General features: G+C 38.5%; 1 protein-coding gene across 1 annotated transcript in view; it reads right to left on the bottom strand.

The window, feature by feature from the left end:
• The window catches only part of CNTNAP2 (contactin associated protein 2), a 1,376,829-nt gene that overhangs the window by 377,680 nt on the left and 972,937 nt on the right, over window positions 1–26,212 (bottom strand). The window contains exon 13 of the mRNA XM_077159101.1: window positions 14,119–14,246. Coding sequence (XP_077015216.1) covers window positions 14,119–14,246 — 128 coding nt within the window. The remainder of the gene's footprint in view (window positions 1–14,118; window positions 14,247–26,212) is intronic.

The following is a 26,212-nucleotide window of genomic DNA, read 5'->3' as shown; positions in this document are numbered from 1 at the left end:
CAAGGAAATGACCAGTTTCAGATATGAAATGGCCACCAAGGACCCAAGGTGAGATCAATAGCTTATTCTCACTCTCTCTTTAACCCAGAAGTGAAGCTGTAAATTGTGCTTTATTACAGATGCTACTCTAAACCAAACTCTTATTTCCTACAGATTTTCAAGATACAGGCAACGTCCTTTCAGGGTCCTCAGCATAAGTCAGGCGAATTTTCAGTTTTGCAGGTTAAGAAACACCCAAACTTAATTTTGGTGCATCTAATTATCTGTTATACTTTAGAACAGATGAATTTTTCCATGTGTAAACTGAAAGATTATGAAGAAGACTATATATCCTTGAAACACATAATAAAGAATATATAAAGATATAAGTAAAGAAGTGAAATATATCAGAGTATCTTCTCAGTTCTCAGGTCTAGTTCTTGGGTTGCGATCTCTTCTTACAAATTCCATTCCAAGGTGTTAGATTATTTTTTAAAAAAGTGATGTTTTGTTATTGTTGTTGTATGTTTGTTTTTGGTACAGAGAAAACTAAGGCACTGAGGGCTTATTTAGTAGCTCTGAATAAACCATAAGAGAGTTGTGTGATATATATAATGTCTCCTACCTGACAAAATTGACCTCACCTCTGCCTTCCTCCTCCTCAGACATCCCTTTTCATAACACCCTGGAAACATGCTAAGCTTTGGCTGCTTTGACCTTGAGAACAGCCTGCTTCTGAGCATATCTTGTTTTGAAAAAAGAGTCTATACTCAGATGTCTTCTCAGTACTTGCACACAAACCTATGGAATGTAGAAACTTTTGTTTCTTAACCATACACATGGTTTTGTTTCTTAACCGTATCTGAAAAGTGGTTGCCATAGGGTGCATACATACTTGAGTGAACTTCTTGTCATCTCACTGTCCATCATGTGGCAGCTGCAGCTCTCCGTACATCAGTTTTATAATAGAGGCTTTTGAACCGATAATGCTGGTGATCCAAATCTCAAAGGCCCCATTGTGGGGCAGCTTAGGGCGTTATAGATGGGTCTTCCCCTAATTCTTCTTTTGGGATGAGGTCTGCTACCGGTTCAGTAGGACACAAGAAGAAGCCAAGTACCCAGTGAAAACGGGGTCAACCCTGACCTCTTGGGCCAGTTAGACTATAATTATCTCAGGTTTGTCAATGGGCAAGCCAGAGCAGAATATATGAGACATACATGTCTTTTTACAAGTCTGATGAACACCAATGCAACAGTTTTGTTAAATAAGAGGCCATTTATTAAGCTCAAGTCCTAATGTGCATACTACTCAGCAGAATAGAATTAAATTCAGAAGAAGTCTAAATACCATAAAATAAAGTTGTTTAGAATAATCTACTAAAACTGAATTACAAAAATACTTAAAGCATCAGATATAGGAAATAAGAAATGATTATTGAGACACTCAGCTGTCTAAAGCTTTACTAAGTCAAGAAAAACTTTGAGTGGAGGCACATCTAGAATTTCAAAGTACACGAGACCTAGAAGATCATGATATCCTTGTTGAGTCTGTTTTTTCTATTCACATTTAGGGATTGAGAGTGATTCTTGGCCTGGCAATCGATACTACTACTCTCTCTCTCTCCCCTACCTCTTGCCATTGGCATCCCCCCGACCCCCGCATGGGCAGGCACCGGGAATTGAACCTGGGTCTCCAGCACAGCAGGCGAGAACTCTACCTGCTGAGCCACCGTGGCCCACCCATCATAGGCATCTTGAAGGCAGTCATTTACTTTAAAACCACTGATACTTGGATTGGCTCAAAAAATGAAACGTAGGGACAGAACACAGAAACTACCTTTCCTTTTTAATTTGGGACTCTATAGCTAATTCCAAGAAGCAGTTTTACCATGTCAATAAGTGGATAAAAATTCAAATTCACTGTTTTCCATGTATATGTATTTGGGTGAATTCCAAATTAAATTTTATTTTAGAGATAGTATATAAAGAATATTACATAATATTTAGAATAGTTTAAAATATTTTTTATTCTGATGACTGTAATAAAACTGCTATTACAGAACTGCCAGGAAACTTTAAGTAGAGGCTTAATTTTAAAGTTCTTCTTTAGTAAAGTTCTTTAGTTTCTAAGGCCTGCATGTAGTTAGGATTGTGAAAAGAAGCTTTATGAAAAGCCAAGTAGGTATCGTAAAATAGGTGAACTGGAACACAGTTTTAATTATGCCAGAGCGAGGTAGTTTATAGCTCAAAGCTTAGCACCCTAACAATAGGTTTGAAGTACTGACTAATTGTAATTTTGTCAGTAATAACCTTGAGACATGGGTAAACAAAAGTGTAGAACACTCTATTTGGATCTCAGAAGGGCCAGTGGGGGTTAATCTAATTTAGATTAAACAATAGGTTCTATAAATTTAATACTGCACATGCATCTTAATTTAGAACTGCTAGAGAAAATACTGAAATTTAGCAAAAGAGTTTTTTTAATCCTTAATTTGAAGATAAACATCGGATTCAAGGGATTTTCAAGGTACAAAGGAATAAAAGTTTTCATTTAGTTAAGATGAATAAATGCGCAAAAACCTTGTTAAGGTTATGAATAGTTATGCATATAAATCAAGTGATAGCTCATCTCTTCAACCCCTATAGCAATTATTGTCTGTGCAAGTTTTTTGCAATTTATTATGAACTGCCTTGTGGCACTGCTTCCATTGTTAGTTTGAAATGCTGTTTAAATCTTTTATTGTTATTTAATGATTCACATTTATTTAACGAACAAACATTTGAGAGCCTACAATGAGGCACACACTGTCCTTGGCACTGGGGTTGAGGTTCCAAGCTGATGTTGGGGTGAGGACAATAATAAAGGATACAAGTAGGTAAGAAAGCTAATATCAGAGAGCAGTGGGCTCTATGGAGAAAGTGCAACAGCGGAATGGTGAGATGTGTGGACAAGAGAAGCCTCTCAGAAGAATGCACATCAAAGCTGAGTCCTGAATGAGAAGTGAGTCTAGGTGAGGTTGAAGCGGAAAAGGGTTCCAGGCAGAGGAAACTACTAGCAAAAGTACTTGGGTGCACCAACAAGCTTAGCATGTTGGAGGAACTAAGAAGACCACTGGGGTTGGAATGGAATAACTAGGGATGACCGGTAGGTAGGGGAAGAGCATAGAGTGCTATAGCACACCATGATGGGAAGCGATTGGTGGGTTGGAAGTGAAAAAGTGTTACAATCTGATTTATGGTTTTGGAAAGTCACTCTGGATGTTAGGTGGAAGAATGATTGTGATGGTGTTACAATTTGAATCTGTGGTGTGCCCCAGAAAAGCCATGCCCTTTAATCCTCATTCAATATTGCTGGGTGGGAATTTGATTAGATTATCTCCATGGAGACAGGACACCCAATTGTGGGTAATTAACCTTTGAATAGAGGGAGATGTGACTCCACCCATTCCAGGTGGTCTTGATTAGTTTACTGGAATTCTTTAAAAGAGGAGGCATTTTGGAGAAAGCTGCAGAGCCATGAGAAAGCCCCAAGAGAGCCACAAGAACCGCTACAGCCCATGAAGCCAGAGACCTTTGGAGATAAAGAAGGACTATACCCCCAGGGGAGCTTCATGAAGTAAGAAGCCTGGAGAGGAAGCCTGCAGACATCGCCATGTTCACCTCGCACCTTTCCAGTTGAGAGAGAAACCTTGAACGTCATCAACCTTCTTGAACCAAGGTATCTTTCCCTGGATGCCTTAGATTTCGCATTTCTATAGCCTAGCTTTAATTTGGACATTTTCACAGCTTTAGAACTGTAAACTTGCAACTTATTCAATTACCCTTTTTAAAAGCCATTGCATTTCTGGTATATCACATTCCAGCAGCTAGCAAACTAGGACAGATGGTGAACATGAAGTTCAGCCTGAAGGCTGATGTAATCACCAGCTTTTTTGTAAGATCCCTGAGGACAGCAAATATAGTTTATGCTTCTTTATATTCACACAAGGGCTCAGATCAGTGATGAACAGGTAGTAGGTACTGTATGCCACTATGCTGAAAAATGAGTATACATGGAGAAAATGGGAATATAGCTGAGGAAGAGAGCGAATCTTTGTTCAAGGGAAAGTAGTGGATGAACTACAGAGTTACAGATACAGTCTGGACAAAAACAGCCATAAAACTTGCCATAATCCTATACAGTTTTCAAATCCTATATATTTTCAAATTTCCAAATATTTTGTAAGATCTAGATCAGGGATCAGCAAACTGGTCCTTGGGCCAAATCCAGCCTGTTGCCTGTTTTTATAAATAATATTTTATTAGCATCCAGTCACCCCCATTTGTTTTCATATCCTCTAGGGCTGCTTTACCACCACAGTAGCAGAGCTGAGTAGATGTGACAGAGAACCTATGGCCTGCAAATCCTAAAATAGTTCCTTTCTGGTCCTTGCAAGAAAAAGTTTGCTGACCCCTGAGCTAGATGACAGGCTACCATATGTGACTGTCATGGGGATGGCAAATGTTGTCTTCACTATTGGGTTCTTAGTGTGATTGTTATGGTTATTTAGAATCTCTGAGGGCAGGTTCGAAAGAAGGCAACAAAGAGGGGGCTGTCCAGCAAAGAAGAGCAAATGAGAGATTGTTTACTTGGAAAAATTCAGTAAGCAGCAAGTTCTAAAATGTATTGTGGCCACTATTGTGAAATTAGGAAGGAGGCTAAATGGCGGCATGCCACACTTTCGGCTGTGAGATAAGGTAGGTCTTCTCCAGGAATAGGTACAAAGTCAAGAAAAGAGACTATAGAATTTAGGACAGAGAGAGATGTACAGAGCTTTTCTGAAGATCAAGTCTGTCATCAGTGCCTCCTGCAACAATGATTGAGAATAAGGATGATAGCTAACAGAGCAGAGCACTAGCTGTATACAGGGATTTGCCTTCATGGAACAACCCGAGTGATGTGGCTATGATTATTCTCATTTGCAGCTGAGGAAAGGGTGAGATAGGAAGTGAAATCTTAGAGAAGGGAGGAAACCTGTGCAAAGGTATATGGTCAATGAGGGAAGGAGGGATCTGGACCTAGGGGTGTGTGATTCCAAAGTCAAAGCTATTTGTTTTGCTGTCACAAACATCATAACCTTACTACCTGTGCTGGTTTGAAATTATGTATCTCAGAAACTTCTAATTCAATCTTGTGGGGGTAGACTTATTGTTGGGTGGGAATTTTTTTTTATTAAGTTGTTTCCATGGATATGTGATCCATGTAATTGTAGATGGGGCCTTTTGAGTAGGTGGTTTCCAAGGAGATGTTTCTCTACCAATTCAAGGTGGGTCTTATTCTGCTTACTGGAGTCCTTTAAGAAGTACCTGTTCTAGTTTGCTAGCTGCCAGAATGCAACACACCAGAGACGGATTGGCTTTTAATAAAAGGGGATTTATTTTGTTGGTTCTTCAGAGGAAAGGCAGCTAACTTTCCACTGAGCTTCTTTCTTATGTGGAAGGCACAGGATGGTCTCTCCTGGTCTTCTTTCCAGGCCCCTGGGTTCCAATGACTTTCCCCGGGGTGACTTCTTTCTGCATCTCCAAAGGCCTGGGCTGAGCTGCAAGTGCTGAGATGAGGAATGCTGAGCTGCTTAGCTGTGCTACGTTGCGATCTCTCATTTAAGCACCAGCTAATTAAGTCAAACGTCACTCATTGCAGCAGACACGCCTCCTAGCCGACTGCAGATGTAATTAGCAACACATGAGGTTCACGTACCTTTGGCTTATGTCAGCAGCAACAAGACTACGTATGCTCACCTGGCCAAGTTGACAACTGAATCTAACTAACACAGTACCCATTTTAGAGAAAGCTCAGACACAGACCTTTGGAGATGCAAAAAGAAAATGCCCCAAGAGACACCAGAAGCTGAGAAAGCCATTTGAAACCAGAAGCTGGGAGAGGACAGTAGATGTCCCCAAGCGCTTTCCCATGTGGCAGAGGAACCTGGATGCCAGCTGCCTTTCCTCCAAGAAGGTATCCTCTTGTTGGTGCCTTGATTTGGACATTTTCAAGGCCTTAGAACTATAACGTGTAACTTATAAGTCCCCCTTATAAAAGCCAATCAATTTCTGGTATATTGCATTCCAGCAGCTTCAGCAAACTAGAACACTACCTAAAGTATGATCTCCAGACCAGCAGCATCTACCTTATCTTATGGAATCTCATGTCTTGCCCCAGACTTTCTGCATCAAAGTCTGCATTTTGACAAGATCTCCAGGTGACTTCTAAGCATCTTAAACATTGTAAAGCATTCTTGTACAAGGCCCCTGAGCTTTACACTTAGACTCCTCTAGGAATACAGCTTCCATCCTCATCCTCTCTACTTTGTTAAAAATTTTCAACTTCATTAAAATAAATTGATCCAGAATAAAGGCCATGCCTGTTCTTCTCAGTAAAGACTGTTAGGTTGAACTGAGTTCTAGTTGCTGATCCTGGAGTAATTTAGAATCTGTTTCACCCAATGTTTGTCTCAGGTGCAAGTGTACTTCACCCTAGAAATTTTAAAACAGATATGCCAAACCTAAAACTCTTCTGAAAATAGTTTCAGAGGGATTGCTTGGCGAGTTCAGCAGAGGAACCCAACTTCACAGAGAGAGGATGAAGGGGAAGCAGTGCTCACCCAGCCAGATCTGCTCATATTGACTATCTCTTCTGTGGGACATGATGAATTTTCCAAATACAAGCAGTATTTGAGAGGATGGGTAAGGAAATCAATAGTCGGCACAAAAATACGCTATTATAAAACAGGAACACTTCCCCCTTAAAAAGAACTGTAATGAATTTTATTCCCATTGCAATGAGTTTTCAGCTGAAGTTGAATGGCCAAGTAACATTAATTAGCTGATTTCTCATGAGGAGCGAACCCTTTCTTCTAATACTTTAAAATCTACTTTGGAGTCAGGAAGACAAAACAAAGTCTTCCTTCTACCTTGCAAAAGTTGCTGATTTTGTAATTGGAATTGACCCCAGATACGCCCAGAGGGCTCAATCCCTTAATGGCAACCAGCCTAGGTTGTAATCCTGAAAATTTCACTATTCCTACTTGTTCTGAAACTATTTCTGCTTCTTAGCTGTTAGCAGCCCATGGGAACAGCAACAGCAGTAAGGCTGGGACAATAAGAAAAAGAATAGAGGTTAATGGTTTCTACACATCAGTCTAGCTTCCCACCCCCCCCCCTTCCTTTCCCCTGCCTTCTACTATCATCCATAAACCACTAGAACTAAAAGTAAAAGGAAAAATAGATGTCATTGACTTTCTGCCACTGAGCCCTTATCCTTGTGGTTGTGGGTTTTCTATCAGGGTTTCCAGATGGTTGATCTCACAGAGGGTGAGATTGGGAGCTCCAGCACCACATCATTACACTGCTCAGCTTTGATAAGCAGGGACCAAGGTGAGAGTTCCAGGTCAGAGCTTCGTCTTTGGGTCTTAACATTCATTTTGTTGGATGGGAACTGCTAAAGATGAAGTTTCATGTCATACTATCTCCTGATATGCTCTGCTCTTATACCAACTGTGAGACCCTAGGTGGGTCACTTAACCTCTGTAGACTTAAGTTCCCCCATCTGTGAAATGAGAGGTCTGCACACTAAGACTCTTCTCTGTTAGGACATCGTGATCCTCTTTTCTTGTTTTTAGCAATACTTGAGGCAAGTCTATAAAGCTATATTTTGTGGGAAGTAATGGGTAAAGGAAAAGAATATGGAGAATATCCTCAGGAAATAATTACTGATAGTGATTAGATTTTATCTATCCAGGATTTGGGGATTTGTGGTGTTGATGTTTCCTGTGAGCAGATAATCATGGTGCCAAAGCAACACAGGGTGAAAACCAAGCACAAGTAAATAGGATTTTGTTAATGGCCCACAGGGAAAGCCATCCTCTGTGCTATTAATACAATTACTACATACAGTGGTCCTCCAGAGCCAAATTCTCTTCTCTGGGTCAGGGTAGGTCAGAGAATGCCTTTCAGTATAGGAAACAAAGTGAGCTTGAAATCAGTGTCCAGCACACAGACCTCTGGATAGCGTGGAGGGTCCCAGGAAAATAGGCTGTATAATCAGGATAGCGTATACAATGTCAACGTATTCAGAATCTTTGACTCTGTTAGGGAGTCCCAAAGCCACAGAATGCTAAGATTTTTCTACTTGAGTTGATAGGTGATGTAAGGGTTTTAAGTCGGGTCCCGGGCCAAACCTTGCTTTATCATAGCCCTCTGCCTTGATGTACTATTCTTATAATTATTTTCATTCAACAAACATTTGTTGAGTCCTTTTCAGTGTCAGACATCTGATACTGCTAAGAATACAAATGCGAGTAGGAAAGACCGTGTCCTTGCCCACTCTTTTTTTTTTTTTTTTTTTTTTTTAAAGGAAAGACAGAGAGAGAAGGAAGGAAGGAAGGGAGGAAGAAAGGGAAACATCTTTTAAACATTTTCTTGTTTTATTGTATTTTGTTTCTCCGTTTTTGTTACATGGGCTGGGGCCGGGAATCGAACCGAGGTCCTCCGGCATAGCAGGCAAGCACTTTGCCCGCTGAGCCACCGCGGCCCGCCCCTTGCCCACTCTTACTTAATAAATGAGATAAGGGGCAGGGAACATTCATTTTATGACTTGTCAAAAGGAGAGCTGCAGAATCATGGAGTATCTTCCCTCTACTAAGAATGGGACTAGGGAACAATTTCTGTGTCCTCTTCATTTTTCTCTCATTTCCAGAGCTGGTCTTGAATATAAGGAAAGTAGAGTAAGTAGAAGACACAGTTTGGTGGACGCAATATTGTATGTGCATTAGTGTTTTCTCTTCTAGGACACAAAGGGAAACTACATTTCCCAGTTACCCTTGAGTTAGATCGAACCCATGTGACTGAGTTTGGACAATGGAATGTGGACAGAGTGATGCCAGTCATTTAAAAACATCCCATGTAACCCTCTGGTTCTCTCTTCTTATGCATTGACAGCCTTGGAGGTTGCATGTTCCATATGGCAGACTATGAGATGGAGGAAGCTACTGAGCCCACAGAGGGCTCTGTGTAAGCAAACAGTAAATGCACTTTGTCTTAAACCTTTTGGATTTCAGCATTTATACCCTGCCCTGATAATTCAACAGTGCTAAATAAGAGATCAAGAGAGGGCTTCCTCATTTTCCATGTTCTCCTAAGACTGCCTTCTACCAATTAGGTGTTCTTTGGGGTTGGGGTTCGTCATTCCACTTTAGAATGCAATTGTCCAGTTAGACTGTTTAAATACTACCTTACCTGCTGAATCCACCTGCTCCAAGAGAACTGAGGCATTATTGTCAAGATAGGGGGCAGAACAGAAGGGGGGAATGTCTGACAATTTGGGAGCATGCAGCATTCTGAGGAAGACATGGGGATGGGGCATTTGCCAGTGGTGGGATTTTGCTAGGATACAGTGCTAAGCACATGGAAGGCCTGAGAGATAAGATTTCCAGGGTTTGAAAGAAAGAGGGAGATTATCTAAAGCTAATTTATCCTTCTCAACAAAAAGCCAGATGTAGTCAAACCCTGAGAGTTAACCCTGAGGTTTTCTTCTTTCCTACTCTAATCCTAACCGCAACTCCAACCAAGTGGGATAGAAGAAATGAGAGTTCTGGAGTGACACATTCCTGTCCAGTCCCAGCTCTGAAATTTATTGGCAAATCACCCAATAATCCTGTTTCTGTTTCTCATCAATACACCGAGTCGATGATACCACATCATGATAGGACATTGGGAGAATCAAGTGAGGAAATGAATATACAGTGTTTGGTATAGACCCTGCATGCTGGGGCCTTTCCCTTTCTTGCCTCTTCTTGGACAAGTCAAATGGGCATAGATAAGCAAACTGCTGTTTTCTGGGAAGTAGAGAGCTGACTTCCTCTCCACAATCGAATTTATCTTCTAACCCCAGGTGAGACTTTGCCCCTCTCATTCTCCAGTCCACATTAGCTACACTGAGTGTATCACAAACAGATGTTCAGAGGAATATTACATGGCCTGTGTATGCTCATGGGGAAACCAGCTAAATTGTATTCACACTGGACATGTTTTCTCTGTGGAGAAACAATGTGTAGACGCCTTTTCTCTTGGGAAGTAGCAGGTTATGGCATTAGTCTGCAGTAAAAAGTTATTCTTGCAGTGAAAAGAACTTGGCCTTTATATTACTGTGCACATATGGTTACATTCCCATAGAACAAATGTCCACTACCATTTGAATAAAATCCCATTTCTGTCTTTATTTCTTTCAGGCTTGGCTTTGTCTCTGACCTCTGAGTGTTTCTGAACTGGATGTGTTTACTGCCTTGATGTTTCATCTTTGCCTCTCTGTGATACCTCTGCAGCTATAGGAAATTGAGTTTACATCTTAAGCCTGCCAGCCATTGGCAGCTGGAGTGGGTTTCCAGCATGATTTGGGAGAAATACTTGAATAACACATTTTCCTGGATTGTTTCTGCCCAGGTTTATTGAAAACACTTGAGTTTGTAGAAAACTTGCTTCAAATTAATTGTTTCAAATCCCTGTATCCCTTAGGGGATATTGTAAATCGTTACCACATATAGACAAGAGAGAATAAAGCAATTGTCTAGCAAATACCATAATTCTATAATTAATTATATTCACTATATATGATATGAAGGAGATTTCTACCTCCAAAAACGTAAATATTTCATTGTCTAATTTTCTGGAAGTTTAGCAACTACCTCCTAGAATGCTGAAATATTTAAATTTGAAACAGTTTCTACCCAATCATTGATTTTTGTCCTCTTATAGCTTTTGTTCATTTCTTCCTAGGTGAGCATACATTGTTTAAGGTGGGGGGAGGGATTTGTAATTTCACCCCACTTTTTGTCTCCGCTAATCATTCATTGCTGGTCACACTTTCAGCTTCATTTAGATTTGAGGTTTCCATTTGAACCTGTTTGGGGTGGGGGTGGGGGAACACCCTGCAAGGGCAGCAGCATTTCACAGAGCTATATGGGAAATGCAGCAGACCAGAGTGGAATTCACTGATTTTCTTTAGCATTTTGATTATATGGGTCCATGAGTTCAGATGAATCAAAATAAAAATGAAACTCAGCAGGCATGATGAAATCAACCGAATCCACTGAAACGGTTGGGCAGAGCCCACAAAAATTCTTTCATTCTCTGAGACTAGGGAACAGAACTGCAGTGTAATTCCAGAGACAGCTTCCCGGGCCTCAACTCCTCACACAGGGAGACATTTTTCAACTATGGATTTGTTTTCTTTTGTACTGTAGCTTTGAACAGATTCCGGGAAATGACACAAAGTAAGTTAATCCCTGTGACAACAGAATGAATACACTGTACTGCTTTTTGAAAATATACAAATTTAATCCTCCCAATATCCATTGCTATATATATAGTTAACAGGCCATGCTGGCTGTGGGCTGCGGGTGGTGGTGGAAAAAGACCTAAATGAAGTCTCTTCAAAACATTTAATTTAATTAGCAATTGATTCAGGGAAGAGAAGAAATTCAGGAAAACAATTCTGGTTTTTTGCAAAGGAAGCTGTTTATTATCTCTCCTCTATTTTTTTTCCTGGGGTCTCCCAGAGCCGGAGGGGGTGTTCACTATTTTGTGATGGGGGCGGGGGGAGAGTAAATTGTCATTTTAAAAGAAATGTTTTGTTCATTTGGCAAACTGAAAGGCTAATATTTGTCTTATTCACCTCACAGGGGTTGCAAGGCCCCAAGGAGATAATAAATGTGGAAAAAAAAACGGGAAATGCTGTTGACATAGAATACTTTATCATTATTGTGGCCACTTAGGACATCCTTAAAATGAATGTGGGCCTCAAAACTGTTGACCACTACCTCGTTAGTACAATCCATACATGCATGGTCTCAGTTGCCTGGGAAAAAGGAAGATGTCTCTCTGTCATCTCTTCCCGCCCCCCGCCCCCCCAGTCTCTAACAAGAGCAGTTCAAATAACTGCAATTAAGTATCTGTGTTTTTGTTTTCATAAAACTTCATTAAAATGTTGTAAATGTACATAATTGTAAAAAGTCTCTCTGAAGTTTCACTACTGTAAGTATATTTAAACCATGCAGTGTCAATGAATAAGATAGCTGCTGTTTGCTTTATCAATGGGCCCTAAAAATGCCTCTAAGAGTAACAGCTACGGAATAGAAATGCAAATGAACATCAACCACCATTCCTTTCCTAAGTTTACCTTTTTTGAAATGAATCCTGTCTGAAATACAGCATTTAGTACTCCTTTGAGCATCAGCCGCAATAATTTTTATCATAAAATCTAATATTTAATTATAAGACATTTTATGTTTTCCAATATTCCTCCAGGTACACTTATTACTATATGATTTAAGCTTCTTTTTCTTTCCAAGAGTGCCTAGTATAGTGCTAGGCAAATAACAGATACAATAAATCCTTCCTATGTTCTGATTTATTAAGAGAAAACAGGTTAACATCAGCTTAGCCATATACTATTCAATAGTGCTGGAATCATAACTTTAAGAATGATAATAAGAAGTTTGCAGAATTTTAATTTTTATAACTATATCAGGTAAATCAATACTTAGTGGGAACCCTTTTTGTAAGTCAGAAATATTGCATATTACTATGCTAAAATGAGTAATTATGATAAAATGAAATTGAATTTTCACTGGAGACATGACAGCCATCTACTTTGTGAGTGACACTATAGTCTGTCTCTCAAAGTATTTGTTTAAAATTGTATATTTATTATTTTAGGTCACAGGATCTTTTTCTTAAGCAGTTGAAATTAGATTTCTTAGTGCAGAGTTCTACTAAGCCAGACTAGACAAACGATGCATTATTGTTCAATAAATACATGACGAAATTTTCTTTAGCTCAGTCTTAATGTTAAAGGTAGCATTTTCATTTTTCTTAGTGTAAGAAGAGAAATATCAATGCTAACCCCATTTCTGTTTTGTAACAGGAACATCACATTGCTTAATTGCTGACCTCCTCAAATTTAATTAAGTAATAAATGGTTAAGCATGCATCATTACATTCCTTAGGACACTTCTTTGAGCGGATGCAATAATTAATCATCGAATAGGTCCAGTTCTACCTTGATTTACCGAAGAGGCCATAATATCCCATCTCACATAATGCTTTTCAAGGTGGAATTCAAGATCCAGGCACTAAAATCTTTATGGCCTCCCCAGGAGGAACTGGGGACGATGTGGTATTCTCATTACCACAGCTGAGAAAATGGAGAGGTTTGCCTGAGGTCTCTTGGCAAGTGAGTTATTCAGGGAACAGATTCTAGGTCTCCTGATGCCTACCACACAATCACACAAACAGAGAATTCGCAGGAGAGTTGCCCAAATCACGTGTGCAGAAAAGAAGAGGGAAAATGATACCCGGGCTGGTCATTGAGTAATCCCCATAGCAACCTGTCACCATTTCTCTTCGACTGCACATAAAGCACACTGAAGGGTATCAAGCAACATAAAATCCTAATGGTGCCCTTAATTAGGTGGGACCATCACTCTAACTCCCTTACCTCCTCTGACCAAGCCTGCAGCCCCAAATCCCTCTCTGTGGTGTCTAATCCTGAAAGCAAGACAGAGATACAGAAACAATCTTTGACGTGCATGGGACCATCAAGCTTTGATGGTGAAATTTGATAGCAATAATGTCAAACTTTATATGGCCATAATCCAAGTTTACAATGATACATTAAGCCATAATGCTACTATTTATATCACCATAAACCAAGTTTATGGTGATATAAATAGTCATGCTAATGGCATTAACAGAGGCACTCAGTGGCATCACAGATGTTGAGCGCTGCTTTTCTGCTATTAGCATTGCTATTTATATCACCATAAACTTAGGTAGTCAAACTTGTTACATTTGAATATATGAGGAAGATGGATATTCAACTTTTTATGCACAAATCTAGGCTCCTGTGCTGGAAATTTTATGGCTGCCTCTCTCCCCAGTTATTGGAGTCTCTCTAAGCTCTCCATTTGGCACTGCTCGAGTCACATGATGTTTCTTTAATAGCTACAGAGGAGAAAGTCTGTATTCTGACATCTTCTGAGGAGCCCGGTGATACCATTTAAACGCGATAAGAAAGCGCCAGCCACAGCTGCCTGGCAAACTTACTGTCTCCTTGGCAGCGCAGGGGCCCCACACTCAATTTGGCTTCTGAGCCTTGCCGGTCAGTATCTCCAACCACCACCTGGCTCACTGGCAGGTGATCTTTGTAGGATAAGAAGCCTGCGTCCTTTCTCCTGAATCACAGGAAAAGATAAAAAAAACGGGTGAGGAGGCTGTATTAGAAACAGGTCTTTTCTGATCATTACTTAAGTTTTCTTATGATTGACTAAGTTTCAGTGATTATTCAGAAGTTGACTAAGTAAAACCACAGGTAAATAATTGTGCTTTGTCCTCACAGTGCCTCGCTCAGAAGCTACTGTGTGGTTGTGTCTTCTGGAAAGCGGAAGTGACACCGTGATTTCCAGAGACTCCCAAACAATATGCTTTGCATAACGTTTTGAATTGAGCTAAACCACCACACTGCTTGAACGACATATGCCTAACACATGCAGGGTTTGCTCTTGTAACAGAATTAGCAGTTCAACAAAGTCAACCTAATCTCTTGAATAGTATATAAAACAAAACCCTAGGAAAAAAAAAACAACAACAACTTTCTCTTTAATTATTTTGAAGCAATTTCTTCAGAGGCTTTCTTCCCTGCTGTGCAACACCCAAATAAGGGACACCTCTAGTTCCTTTGGTTTATTTTAACAACTGAAATAGTTTATGTAAGGATTCCAGCACTTAGCAGGTACTCAGTAAGTGTCTATTTCCATCTGTAATAAGGAGTGGGGATGAGATTCAAACCCTGTTTGGTTTTCCTTCCCGGTTGTTCTCTTTAGTCTATACCTACCTGTTTTTGAGGTCTCCTAACTCTACCCAAACTAACCCAAAATGAAGGAAGGGGGCAAGGCTAGACACAAAGTTCTGCTTCTCGTGTGGGGCACTGAAACACGAGAGAGGTATCTTGGGAATGAGACCAAGAGGCATTATGTATAGCAGCGTGTTTTTGGTTCTGCTCAGCACAGATTTCATCTTAGTGGGGAACCACTGAGGCCCCTCATCCTCTTTTAGTGTTGCTGTGGCCAAGGAAAACCCCTTCTAGGGGTGGGTGGGTGGGAGACACAGATCAGTGTAAAGTCATATCCGCAAATTTACACTTTGAGATTTTTTTCTCTCAAGTATATTCCTTTATGGAATTTAGGGCTGAGGACTGTACAAGTTGATTTTACTTAGAATTATATGACTCAGACTGAATATAAACAATTTTGAAATTGTATGCAGAATAGATTACAGAAGAGAAAACTGATTTTAGATGATAAAAGAATGAGGCAGTTCAATAGTTGGGTTAGGAGATTTGCCATCTGCATTTCTTGTCATATAGCACAGAGATTTGAAGGGAACAAACCCGGAAGCCTGGCTTTAAAATGCAATGCTGTTAGGAACAGTAACTTATCCCTCTGACCTTTGAGAATGTCAATGGACATTCACTGCCTCAGGTGTCAGGACTCACAGAAACCCAGGTAGGAGTCATAGAACTTAGCCAGTGGACCTAAAAAACATACTTGACGCCACCTCAGTTATTTCATTGTTCTCAAGTCTCCAAATTAATTTTTCCATTTAAAAAAATCATTCAGCAAATTAGAGCGAAGATCATGCAGAAATGCATATCTTATTAACACTTGAAGTGCCAATGACCAGGCCTCAAATATCTCCGTGAAATCTTTTGCAAACCCAACTTATTTTATTACAACTTCTTTCAGTTAAAATCATGTCAAAGACAGAACAAAGCCTCCGAGATTAAACTTGATATTGAGTGTTTCTTAAGGGAGCAATGAATTAAAGCGCACTTTCACAACATGCTGGAATTTGACAACCCTCTAGAAATGATGTAGTATATTCTTCATGGAATTTAGGGCTGAGGACCTCTACAAGTTGATTTTACTTAGAATTTCATGGCTCTAAATCAGGAATTGGCAAACTAAGTCCTAAGAACCGCATTTAGCCCCTCATCTGTTTTTTTATGCCCTACAAGACAAGAATATATTTCTAGATTTTTAAATGGTAGAAGAAAATCAAAAGAGGGGTAATACTTTGTTCAACTTCAGTGTCCATAAATAAAATTGTATTGAAGCACAACTGTGCGTATTCATTTATATATTACCTATGGATGCTTTCAAGCTATAGTGTGAAATTCATTGTGAAAGAAATAACATGGGTCTCAAAGCCTGTAATACTATTATAAGCCTTTAACAGGGAAAGTTTGGCTGCTCCTGCTCTAAGTCACCATTATCCATTTTTCCTTTGGGACGTTTTTGAGCAGATAAACTATTATCATGGTGGGCAAACATGAAGAGTCATGTCTCCCCAGCTGAGTGTGGAGGGAGGGGTCAGCGGAGATGCAAAGGAAGGGGCACAAGATATTCATTAAGGTGTGAGGAGAAATACAAAACTATTTAAATTTCAATTTAGTTTAACATTGAGAAATAACTGGAACTTTATTAATAATTCACTTTCTGATTGAATTAGTACTTTTCGGCAGGCAATAATTTGTCATCTTTGGTACAAAAAAAATCAGTGTTGAAGGAAGAATGTATGCTCTACAATTTGCAGGTACTTTCATTGTTTAACTATTCCAGCATCTTACTGGTATGATTAATTTTATAAAAATAAGATCTTTAAATGGTATCATGAAATGAGTAATGACTGTGTAAATCTGAAAGGTACAGTGCCATGAATTTATATATATATATATATATATATATATATATAATCAAAAATAAAAATATATATATTTATCTCTGTGCAATCATGACCCATATAAAGATTGAAAACACCTCCGAAACCCCAGAAGGACACTTGGTACCCCTCCTAGGCAGTAAACCCCTTCACAGGTAACCACTATTCTGGCCTCTATCTCCATAGACTAGTTTTGCTTGTTCTTGACCTTATATACTTGGAATCAGTCTGTATTCTTTTATGTCTGACTCTTTTTATTGAACCGTATATGGATGAGATTCATCCCGGTTGTACTTTATTCAAACAATATTTTGAATAATAAAATTGTGCTACCTTAAAAAAAAGGAATGCTACATAACAATGAGAATGAACGTCTTCCTGTTGCTATAATTTGGGTGGTCCCTAGTGTTTGGCTATTATGAATAAAGCTACTGTGAACAATCTTAAAAATGTATTATACATGTAAGTACTTGTTTATGTTGGGCATTTACCCAAGAGCAGAAATTCTGGGTCATTAAGTACACTTAAATTTAGCTTTAGTAGATACTGCCAAACAATTTTCCCAATTTTTGTTTCTACCAGCAGTGTATGAGAAATCGGTTTGCTCAACATCCTTGCCAATGTTTGGTATTCTAGGGCCATTTAACAATGAGTGAGAAAATATCTACTTTATAAAGACTTTGTGCTAATAAAAAAGCATTTGGAAAACAATGTTGGGAAATATTCCAATCTTTGTGTAATTTTGTTGCCAGGATTTATACATGTATAACCTTATAAGAATTCACGTATCTACCTACTTTTATAACTTGAAAATATAATTTTAAATCTTTGTAATAATCTTACAATGTAGAGTTCCAGTGGGTGTTAAGCCTATTTAAAAACATACTAAATGGGTCATTATTCAATTACTTTGTGAGTAAAATCGATCAACAACAGGGAAAATAGAAATTTACAAGCCACATTTTATCAAAATAATTTTTGCATTACTAGTCATTGAAACTGAAAAATTAATATTCATTAGGTACATATAACAAAGCATTTTAATCTATATCGATATATATATCTTCAAGTAACATTTTCAACTATGATAATCAATAGAGTAGCAAAATGAAAAAAAGAGGCAGGTAATTACATTTGTAATTCGATTTTTTTTTTTTGCATGGGCAATTGAACTAGGAATTGAACTAGGGCTCTGGTATGGCAGGTGAGAATTTTGCCACTGAGCCACCGTTGCCCATCCTGTAATTCAATTTTGAAAATAATAATGTATATTAAATCACATTGCAATTACTAAAAACAGAGAAAAAACATTAATTTCTATTACTATTTTAGAAAAATATTTTTCCTTTGTATCTCACTTTTAAAAACTTTGTTTTATATTGAACATAAAATATTAGTTCAGTAGTTCAGGTGAACTAATACATATTTGTGGATGTGTACCCCAATTTTTTTAATGATAGGTTCAGGATAAAAAATATGCAGATCACTATTCTAATTAATAGAAAACAACAACAATAATAATAGGGCATCCATCTATTGCATCCCCAAATGTATTAGATTGATTCTTACATATAATGTTTAATCTCACATCAACTCTTCCTTTTAGGATCATTATCCCTATTTACATGACAAGAAAAATGAGAGTCAGAGAATTTAAATATCTTGACCAATATACCAGCTTTAAAGTGGTAAAACCTGGATTCAAATACAGATTTCTGGATCCCAACCTAGCACTCTCCACCAATAAAGGGAGGAAAAAATAGAATAAAGCAAAAAAATTTACTATGTCATTTAAGCCTTTTACTTGTAATTCTCATATATAAAGTGTAAAGTACCTTTTTAGATACTCATAGCCTGAAATGTTGAAGTTATTTATATGTAATAAGTTCAAGAATATCTGTAGAGCTTTACTTATCTTCATCCTCTACCCTATATACATACTAGCAAAGGAGAGGGCTAGAACTACCTCATGCCCTAATTAACCACTGTTTTTGCTGGTATGTTGAAATTATAATAGATTATGGTACAGTTAACTGTAATAATACATAATCCTCACCAACCCATGAAAACAGGAAAGAATATTAATGTCAGCTGAGAAAACAAACAAAAAATTTACTATTTCCTAGGATTCCAAAGATTTTAAAGTTACAAACAACTATGTGTGAAACTCACAAAGCAGTGCACTCAGTGTCAGTTGTGGAAACAAATTCATGAATGGCAAAAAAATGGTTTGACTAATATGAAATTTCTTATGCGATCTTACAGCCATTAAAAAAACAATGAGAAGATGAAAAGGAAGGAACAGAGATCCGGAGAAGGACCCTGCAAATTACCAAATCACCAGTTATAAGAAATACATTTTAGCCCCTTGTGTGGAAGTTATTTAGCAAGTAAAACAGGCCTTTGTTCAAAGTTATGAACTTTACAGATTGAGGTGAATCTAATTTAGTGAGATACTCAGTAACTATGGTGTTAGCATTATAAGCTAATTACATCTGCTAGTGGGCTTGCACATGAGAAAAATTCTATCATACATTTCAAATAGGCCCTGAATACAGACTCTTGAATAATTTTTCTATCAACATTGTCACTAAAGTAAAACTTGATTCTATGGATCTTGCTTCCCTAAGCTTGCATTACTCTTATTTTGCTTCTATTTTGTCTTCCTGAGGAATTCTTTCTTACTCTGCTCTTTTTTTTTAATCTGTTTTCCTTATACTACTGAAAAGCTAACAAATTTTAGAGTTACGTGGTTATCCTTTAAAAGAAAATGAGAATTATAGTTACTGCATTTTTATGCATTTCCAATTCAGCATTACCAAAGCTAGAAATTCCTGGAAATAGACTCTTAAAAATAAAAAATGTAGATATAAAGGATGACTCAAGAAGAGACATAGAAATGGGAACTAAACATATGAAAAGATGCTCAGTCATTAGTCATTAGGGAAATGTATAGCAAACTAAATGAGGTGCAACTTCACACCTACCAGAATAGCCAGAATTAAAAAGACAGATGATAACAAGGGTTGGCGAGGATTTGGAGAAACTGGAACTATATGTTGCTGGTAGATGTAAAGTGGTAATCACTTTGGAAAACAGTTTGGCAGTTCCTTAAAAAGTTAAACATAAGTTTATCACATGACTCAATGGTTTCACTCTTCAGTGGAATGAAAACATATGTCCACACAAAGACTTTTAGGCAGATGTTCACAGGAGCTTTGTTCATAATGGCCCCTGTGCTGGTTTGAAAGTATTATGTACCCCGGAAAAGCCATGATCCAATCTAGTGGAAGCAACCGTTTCTTTTAATCCTGATTCAGCACTGTAGGTTGGAAAATTGATTAGATTATCTCCATGGAGATGTGAAGTGCCCAATTGTGGGTGTGAACTTTGATTAGATGGAGATGTGATTCCACCCTTCCATGTGGGTCTTGATTACTTTACTGGAATCCTTTAAAAGAGGAAACATTTCCAAGAGAGTTAAAAATGACAAGAAATGATACAGCCAACAGAAACTGCAGAGGAGAGCTGACAGGCAGAGAACAGAGACACAGATGTTTGGAGATGCTTGGAGCCCAGCAGACCTTGCCATGAAATGTTAAGCAAGCCAGAACTTGGAAAGAGTCAAGGGAAGCCAAGAGATGAAAACCAGCCCCAGAGAAACAAAGTAAGGAACCCCCACAGGAACAGAGGCTGAAAGCTATGGAGCCCAGGAGCAAGGGACCAGCAGATGCTAGCGGCGTGACTACCCAGCTGACAGAGGAGTTCCTGACATATCAACCTTCCTTGAGTTAAGTTATTTTTCCCTGGAAGGAAGACATTCTTAGTAGATGAATGGCAGAATTTGAGAGTGATGAACTTGGATATTTAGCAGGAGAAATTTCCAACCTGTGGAAAATGCAGCCAGGCTGCTCCTTGAAACTTACAGTGAAATGTGAGAGGAAAGAGAACAGTTGAGAACTGAATTCTTGTGTACAAAGAAAACAGAAATTGGTGTTCTGGAAAATTCTGGGCTTCCAGAAAGTGAGACCCTAGTGAATAGGGCCTCCCATGAGGATTTATCCAAGCATTGAAGTAGTCAGCCATTACAGGACAAGTGAGGATTTGAGATGGAGTTATCCAGGAAGGAGTTGTGAAAGTTCTTTTGTCTGATGGGAATGATCCCAGCCTACATCATAGAAAACCAACAAGAATGTTGTGGGATCTGTATAAATGGACATCTGCCAGTCTAGACTAAAAAGGACAGAAAAGGGACAAACTGAAGGAAAAATGACTTCAGAGGCAGAACCATGGAAGCTAAGGTCTAAAGGCAGGAAACCTTTAGCTAGTAGAGCAGACTGAGCCATACATGTGCAGAGGGTGGGCCTTCCACTTTGTTGTTCAGGAAGAGTTGTGCCCCAGGCCTTGGAGAGGGCAGGGCACATTCCTTGTGGGTTGGGGAGAGTCTGGCTATCACCACATTGTTTTGGAAGGGTTAAGTGTGTGCCTGGGAGATAGCGGAGAGCCCGGTGAAGCCCGATGCTTGTAGCGGGGAGAGCAGAGAAAAAGGTGGTCTCCCCAGTGTCCTTCAAGGTTGCACACTCCAAACTAGAGTTTGGAGAGAGCAAAGCTACCGCATAGGTCCTTGTAAAGGGTGGGACTGCCACTTTCAAAAGCCCTGAGGATAAATGACTCTCAGACTTTAAAATCCAATGGAGTTTGTCCTGCAGGTTTTTGGAACTGTGTGGGTCCAGTGATTCCTGTGTTCCTTCCAATTTCTTCCTATAGCAAAGGAAACATGTATCCTATGACCATCCCCCCTTTGTATATTGGCAGCAGATAACTTGTTCTGAGTTTTATAGGTCTAGAACCAGAGGGGAATTTTTTTTTTTTTTGCATTAGAACAGACCATGCCTGTAACTGACTTGATAAGATTTTGTACTGCTTTTTGTAAATGTTTTAAGGCTTTGCTATATGGTAATGGAGCATGTTACATATGGAAAAAAACATGTCTTTTTTTGGGGTCTAGAGGGTGGAATGTGCCAATTTGAAAGTATCATGTACCCCAGTAAAGCCATGTTTTAATCCTGAGTCAATCTTGTGGAGACAGCCGGTCCTTTTAATCCCGATTTAATACTGTAGGTTGGAAATTTGATTAAATTATCTCCATGGAGATATGACACACTCAACTGTGGGTGTGACCTTTGATTAGATGAGATATGACCCCACCCATTCCACATGGGTCTTGATTAGTTTACTGGGATCCTTTAGAAGAAGAAACATTTTGGAGAAACCTAGGAAATGACAGAGTCTAGAGAAATGACAGAAGCCTAAGAGCTGACAGAAACTTTACAGCAGAACTGACCCAGACGTGGACATGTAGAGAACAGAGACATGGGCATTTGGAGATTCTTGGAGCCCAGCAGATGTTGCCATGAGATGTGAAGCAAGCCAGAACCTGGAGAGAGCCAAGGGAAGCCAAGAGATGAAAACCAGCCCCAGAGAAGCAAAGTGAGGAACCCCCATGGGAACAGAGGCAATGGAGCCCAGGAGCAAAGGACCAGCAGATGCCAGCCATGTGACTACCCAGCTGACTAAGGTGGTCCTGACCCATTGACCTTCCTTGAGTTAAGGTATCTTTCTTTGGATGCCTTATTTTGGACATTTTTATAGGCTTAGCACTGTAAACCTGTCAAACCTCATTAAATTCTCCTTTTTAAAAGTCGTTCCAGTTTTGATGTATCACATTCCAATAACTTTTGAATTGACACAGCCACCAAATGGAAATTCAAATGTCCCTCAACTACTGAATGGATAGCTAAAATTTAGTATATACATACAATAAAATATTCAGCAAAAAAAAAAAAAGAAATGAAATATGGATAATGCTATAACATAGATGGACCTTGTACTGGTTTGAATCTGTTACGTGCCCTAGAAAAGCCACATTCTTAATCCAATCATGAGGCCAGACCTTTTATTGGGTGGGACTTTTTTATCAGGTTGTTTCCATGGAGATATGACCCCATCCATTCAAGGTAGGTCTTAATCTGCTTGCTGGAGTTCTTTAAGAGAGAGAGAATTTGAAAAGACCTTAGGTCTGAGAGAAGCTAAGAGAGAAAGAAAACTTCCACAGATACATGTTGGATCAAAGGGATCAGCAGACATTGCCACGTAACTTCCTATGTGACAGGGCAACCCCAGATGCCAGAAGCATTTCCTTTTTTGAGAAGGTATCCTCTTGTTGGAGCCTTAATTTGGACATTCTCACAGCCTTAGAATTGCAATTTGTAACTTAATAAATCCCCTTTGTAAAAGCCAATCCATTTCTGGTATATTGCATTCCAGCAGCTTTACCAAACTGAAACAGACTTCAAAAATATTATGTGAAGTGAAAGAAGCCAGACAAAAAACGCTACATATTCTAAAATTCCATTCATATGAAATTTACAGAAAAGGCAAATCTATAGAGACTGAAAGTAGATTAGTGGTTTTCTGGAATTGGGGATGGGAGCAGGGATTAACTGTAAATGGGGATGCTGGAATTTTATAGGGGTAATGGAAATGTCCTTAAATTGGTTTGTGGTGGTCTGTTGTGCAACTTGGCTGTCTTAGTCAGGGTTCTCTAGAGAAATAGAATCAACAGGAGATATCTATAAATGTGAGATTTATAAAAGTGTTTCACGCAACCACGGGGATGCAAGAGTCCAAAATTTGTAAGGTAGGCTGCGAGGTTGGCAACCCTGATGAAGGTCTTTGATGAACTCCAGAGCAAAGGGTGGTTGCACGAAAGGTGAAAATCCTCTCTTCTCACTTAAAAGTCTTCAACTGTATGCTACCAGCCATCCTGAACATGCTGTACTTTCTCCATAGCCAGTACTCAAAAATTGTAAGTCAAAAGGTAAAAACTTACAAGTATTTTCCTGGATACTTATTAGTTTATTAATAATTTGACTAAAGAGGTTCCGTTCATTTTTAGTTATTTTTTTATTATAGGCTTGTTCTTATTCTTTCCATATGTTAAAGTAAAAATCACATAAATAACTTAAATTTGTATAGTTTAAAAATATTCATAGTGATTTCCCCTGAATAATCTCATTTGATTCTTATAACTTTGTAAATGGTTTCTGGAGATGTAAAGAAACACAGATATATGGTTTAATCTGACAAATTCTGATTCCCAAATAGTCATTCAGGAACACATTCATAATACTAAGTGAGGCAGACTCTACCAAAGAATGAGATGTGTTTCAAGTTATGATCCAAAATAATACCTAATATGGGTAATCACTATGAATATTTTTAAACTCTATACAAATTTAAGTTATTTATGTGATTTCTAACATACATCTAATGTTACATAAAAAAAGTTAGGAAACCTATACCCCAGGTTAAGACTAGTTCTAGTTTTAAAAAAAATTGAACTGAGAATTTTTATTCTTTGTTTCTCCTTCTCCTTCTTTTTCTGTCCCAATTTTTCTATATCTTCTATGTCTGGTGATGTGTCCCATTGCCTTTCCCTCAACAGGAACCAAATGCCTTTGCTCTTCATGTGTCCTGGCTCCTATTCTAACCCACTCTCAGGAAATATGCAATAAATGATTCTGTCTATCAATTTTCAAAAGCAGCAATGCCTTAGTGACACAAAAGACTACTACTGAAAATCAGATTTCTGTGAATAGCGGAGGTTGGGTTGGGTAGAGGGGAGAAGCTTCCTGGCATCACTGAACTAACTTTGTGAAGGTAATGCATGTTCATAAAAGGGTAGCTCTATTATTAGCATGGAGCAGGTCTGTCATTCCTCCATGTTCATTTGCAAAAACTACTTTCGTATCAGGAATCAGTGCCTTTATTCATTGAAAACACACAGGGGCTATGTGAGCACAGCTGGATCATCAGAAGCTGAAATAAACAACCAAGCTGTCTGATACACAATAAAGTAGAAGTTTCTAAATACTTCTAATGTGTCCTCAGTCACCATTGACTATTGAGCTTCTCTCAATGGATGTAAGGTAGTTTTCCCTACAAAGCAATGAGAGTGATTAAGAAAACAACCATCACAATTAGACCTTCAGAATCTATGTCTGTGTCCCCAGTGAAATGAAAGTAATTACAGACTCAATTATTCCTTTTCAATGGGGATAGTTTAGGCCTTTTATAAATGCAAGACAATTAATCTGTTTGGTTTAGACTGTTTTTAGAAAGTCCTGCTGACCATTTTCAGCAATTCTATGCAAAATGTTCTTTGACTTTCCTTTCTGGAATGCAAGTTCCCTGAGGGTAGATATATTGTCTCATGCAACTTTATAAACCAAACACTGGTAGGCACCTGAAAGTGGCTCACTCCAAATGTTTCATGATTGAATAAATACATGAATATATATAAACATTAACTAGGCACAATCCTAAAACAGTTAATCAGTATGTGCTTACAATCGATGATGAGGTTGAGAAAGAACACCTTTCTTATAATTGGAGTTCTTTGAATGCTCTTGAAACATTTTTGTTTTCCTTTTCTGTAATTGAGATTTTATTTTTTCTTCAGTATGTAATATTGAATTAGAAGCCTCACATATAATTAATATTGTTGGAAGGACACAAGACTTAGGTCTTAAGGACTGTAAAAATAAGTTGCATCACTTACTGGGGCCATGTTTCTTCACATAGACAGGTTATGATACATTTTAGTTCTTTGACTCTAGTGATTTTTTTTTTTGATTCCAGACCAACAAAAAAGTAGTCTTTTGAACAAATGTGACATACTTAAATGTGTGGCATGAAAAAATAATAAATGTTAGGTCTATGTTTTATGAGGTGAATCATTGGTATTTTGAACCCTTTGAAGGTAAGACTTTGTGATCTGTGCTGTTTCCCCAGAAATCATTAGCACAGGAGGATCTAGCATATGTTTTGGGAGGTGACCTAGTTATCACTCTCATTTTTTGGATGTGGTAATAGACTAGGAATGTGAAAAAATGCCTGGTCTACAGGCTTCAATTAGAAATAAGAACAAAGCTGATCTGGTTGGGACTAAGGAAAATCAGAATTCGGGGGTAAAGGGTTATATTGTTTGTATTTTAGAACTTCACTTACTGTATGAGACCAAAGGAAGAGAGGTTTATTTTGTCTAGAACTTAAATTTTCTGTAGCATAAAATCTTACTTAACCTGTCTGGCCAGTTCAGTTAAACAGCTGAATCACATGGAGCCTAGAATTGAGAATGAGGTTTTACAATTCTGTATAGCTTAATTTAATACCTGCATACATATCAGAGTACATTGGGCAGATAATTAAAAGTATTGACAAAGTCCCTTGAGGCCCTGGAGAAAAAATATGGAACTATTAAACTCTTCCACCTGGAAAATTCCTGATGCTCTCTCAAACATTAGGGATTCCCAAGTACATAGGCCAAGCCCTTGATCTTGAGGCTTGCTCTTATGAA

Source organism: Tamandua tetradactyla, chromosome 1 (assembly GCF_023851605.1).
Source record: "Tamandua tetradactyla isolate mTamTet1 chromosome 1, mTamTet1.pri, whole genome shotgun sequence".
In the NCBI taxonomy this organism is placed as follows: domain Eukaryota; kingdom Metazoa; phylum Chordata; class Mammalia; order Pilosa; family Myrmecophagidae; genus Tamandua; species Tamandua tetradactyla.
Note: the sequence above shows the minus strand (reverse complement) of the source record. Positions and strands in the feature narration are given on the sequence as shown.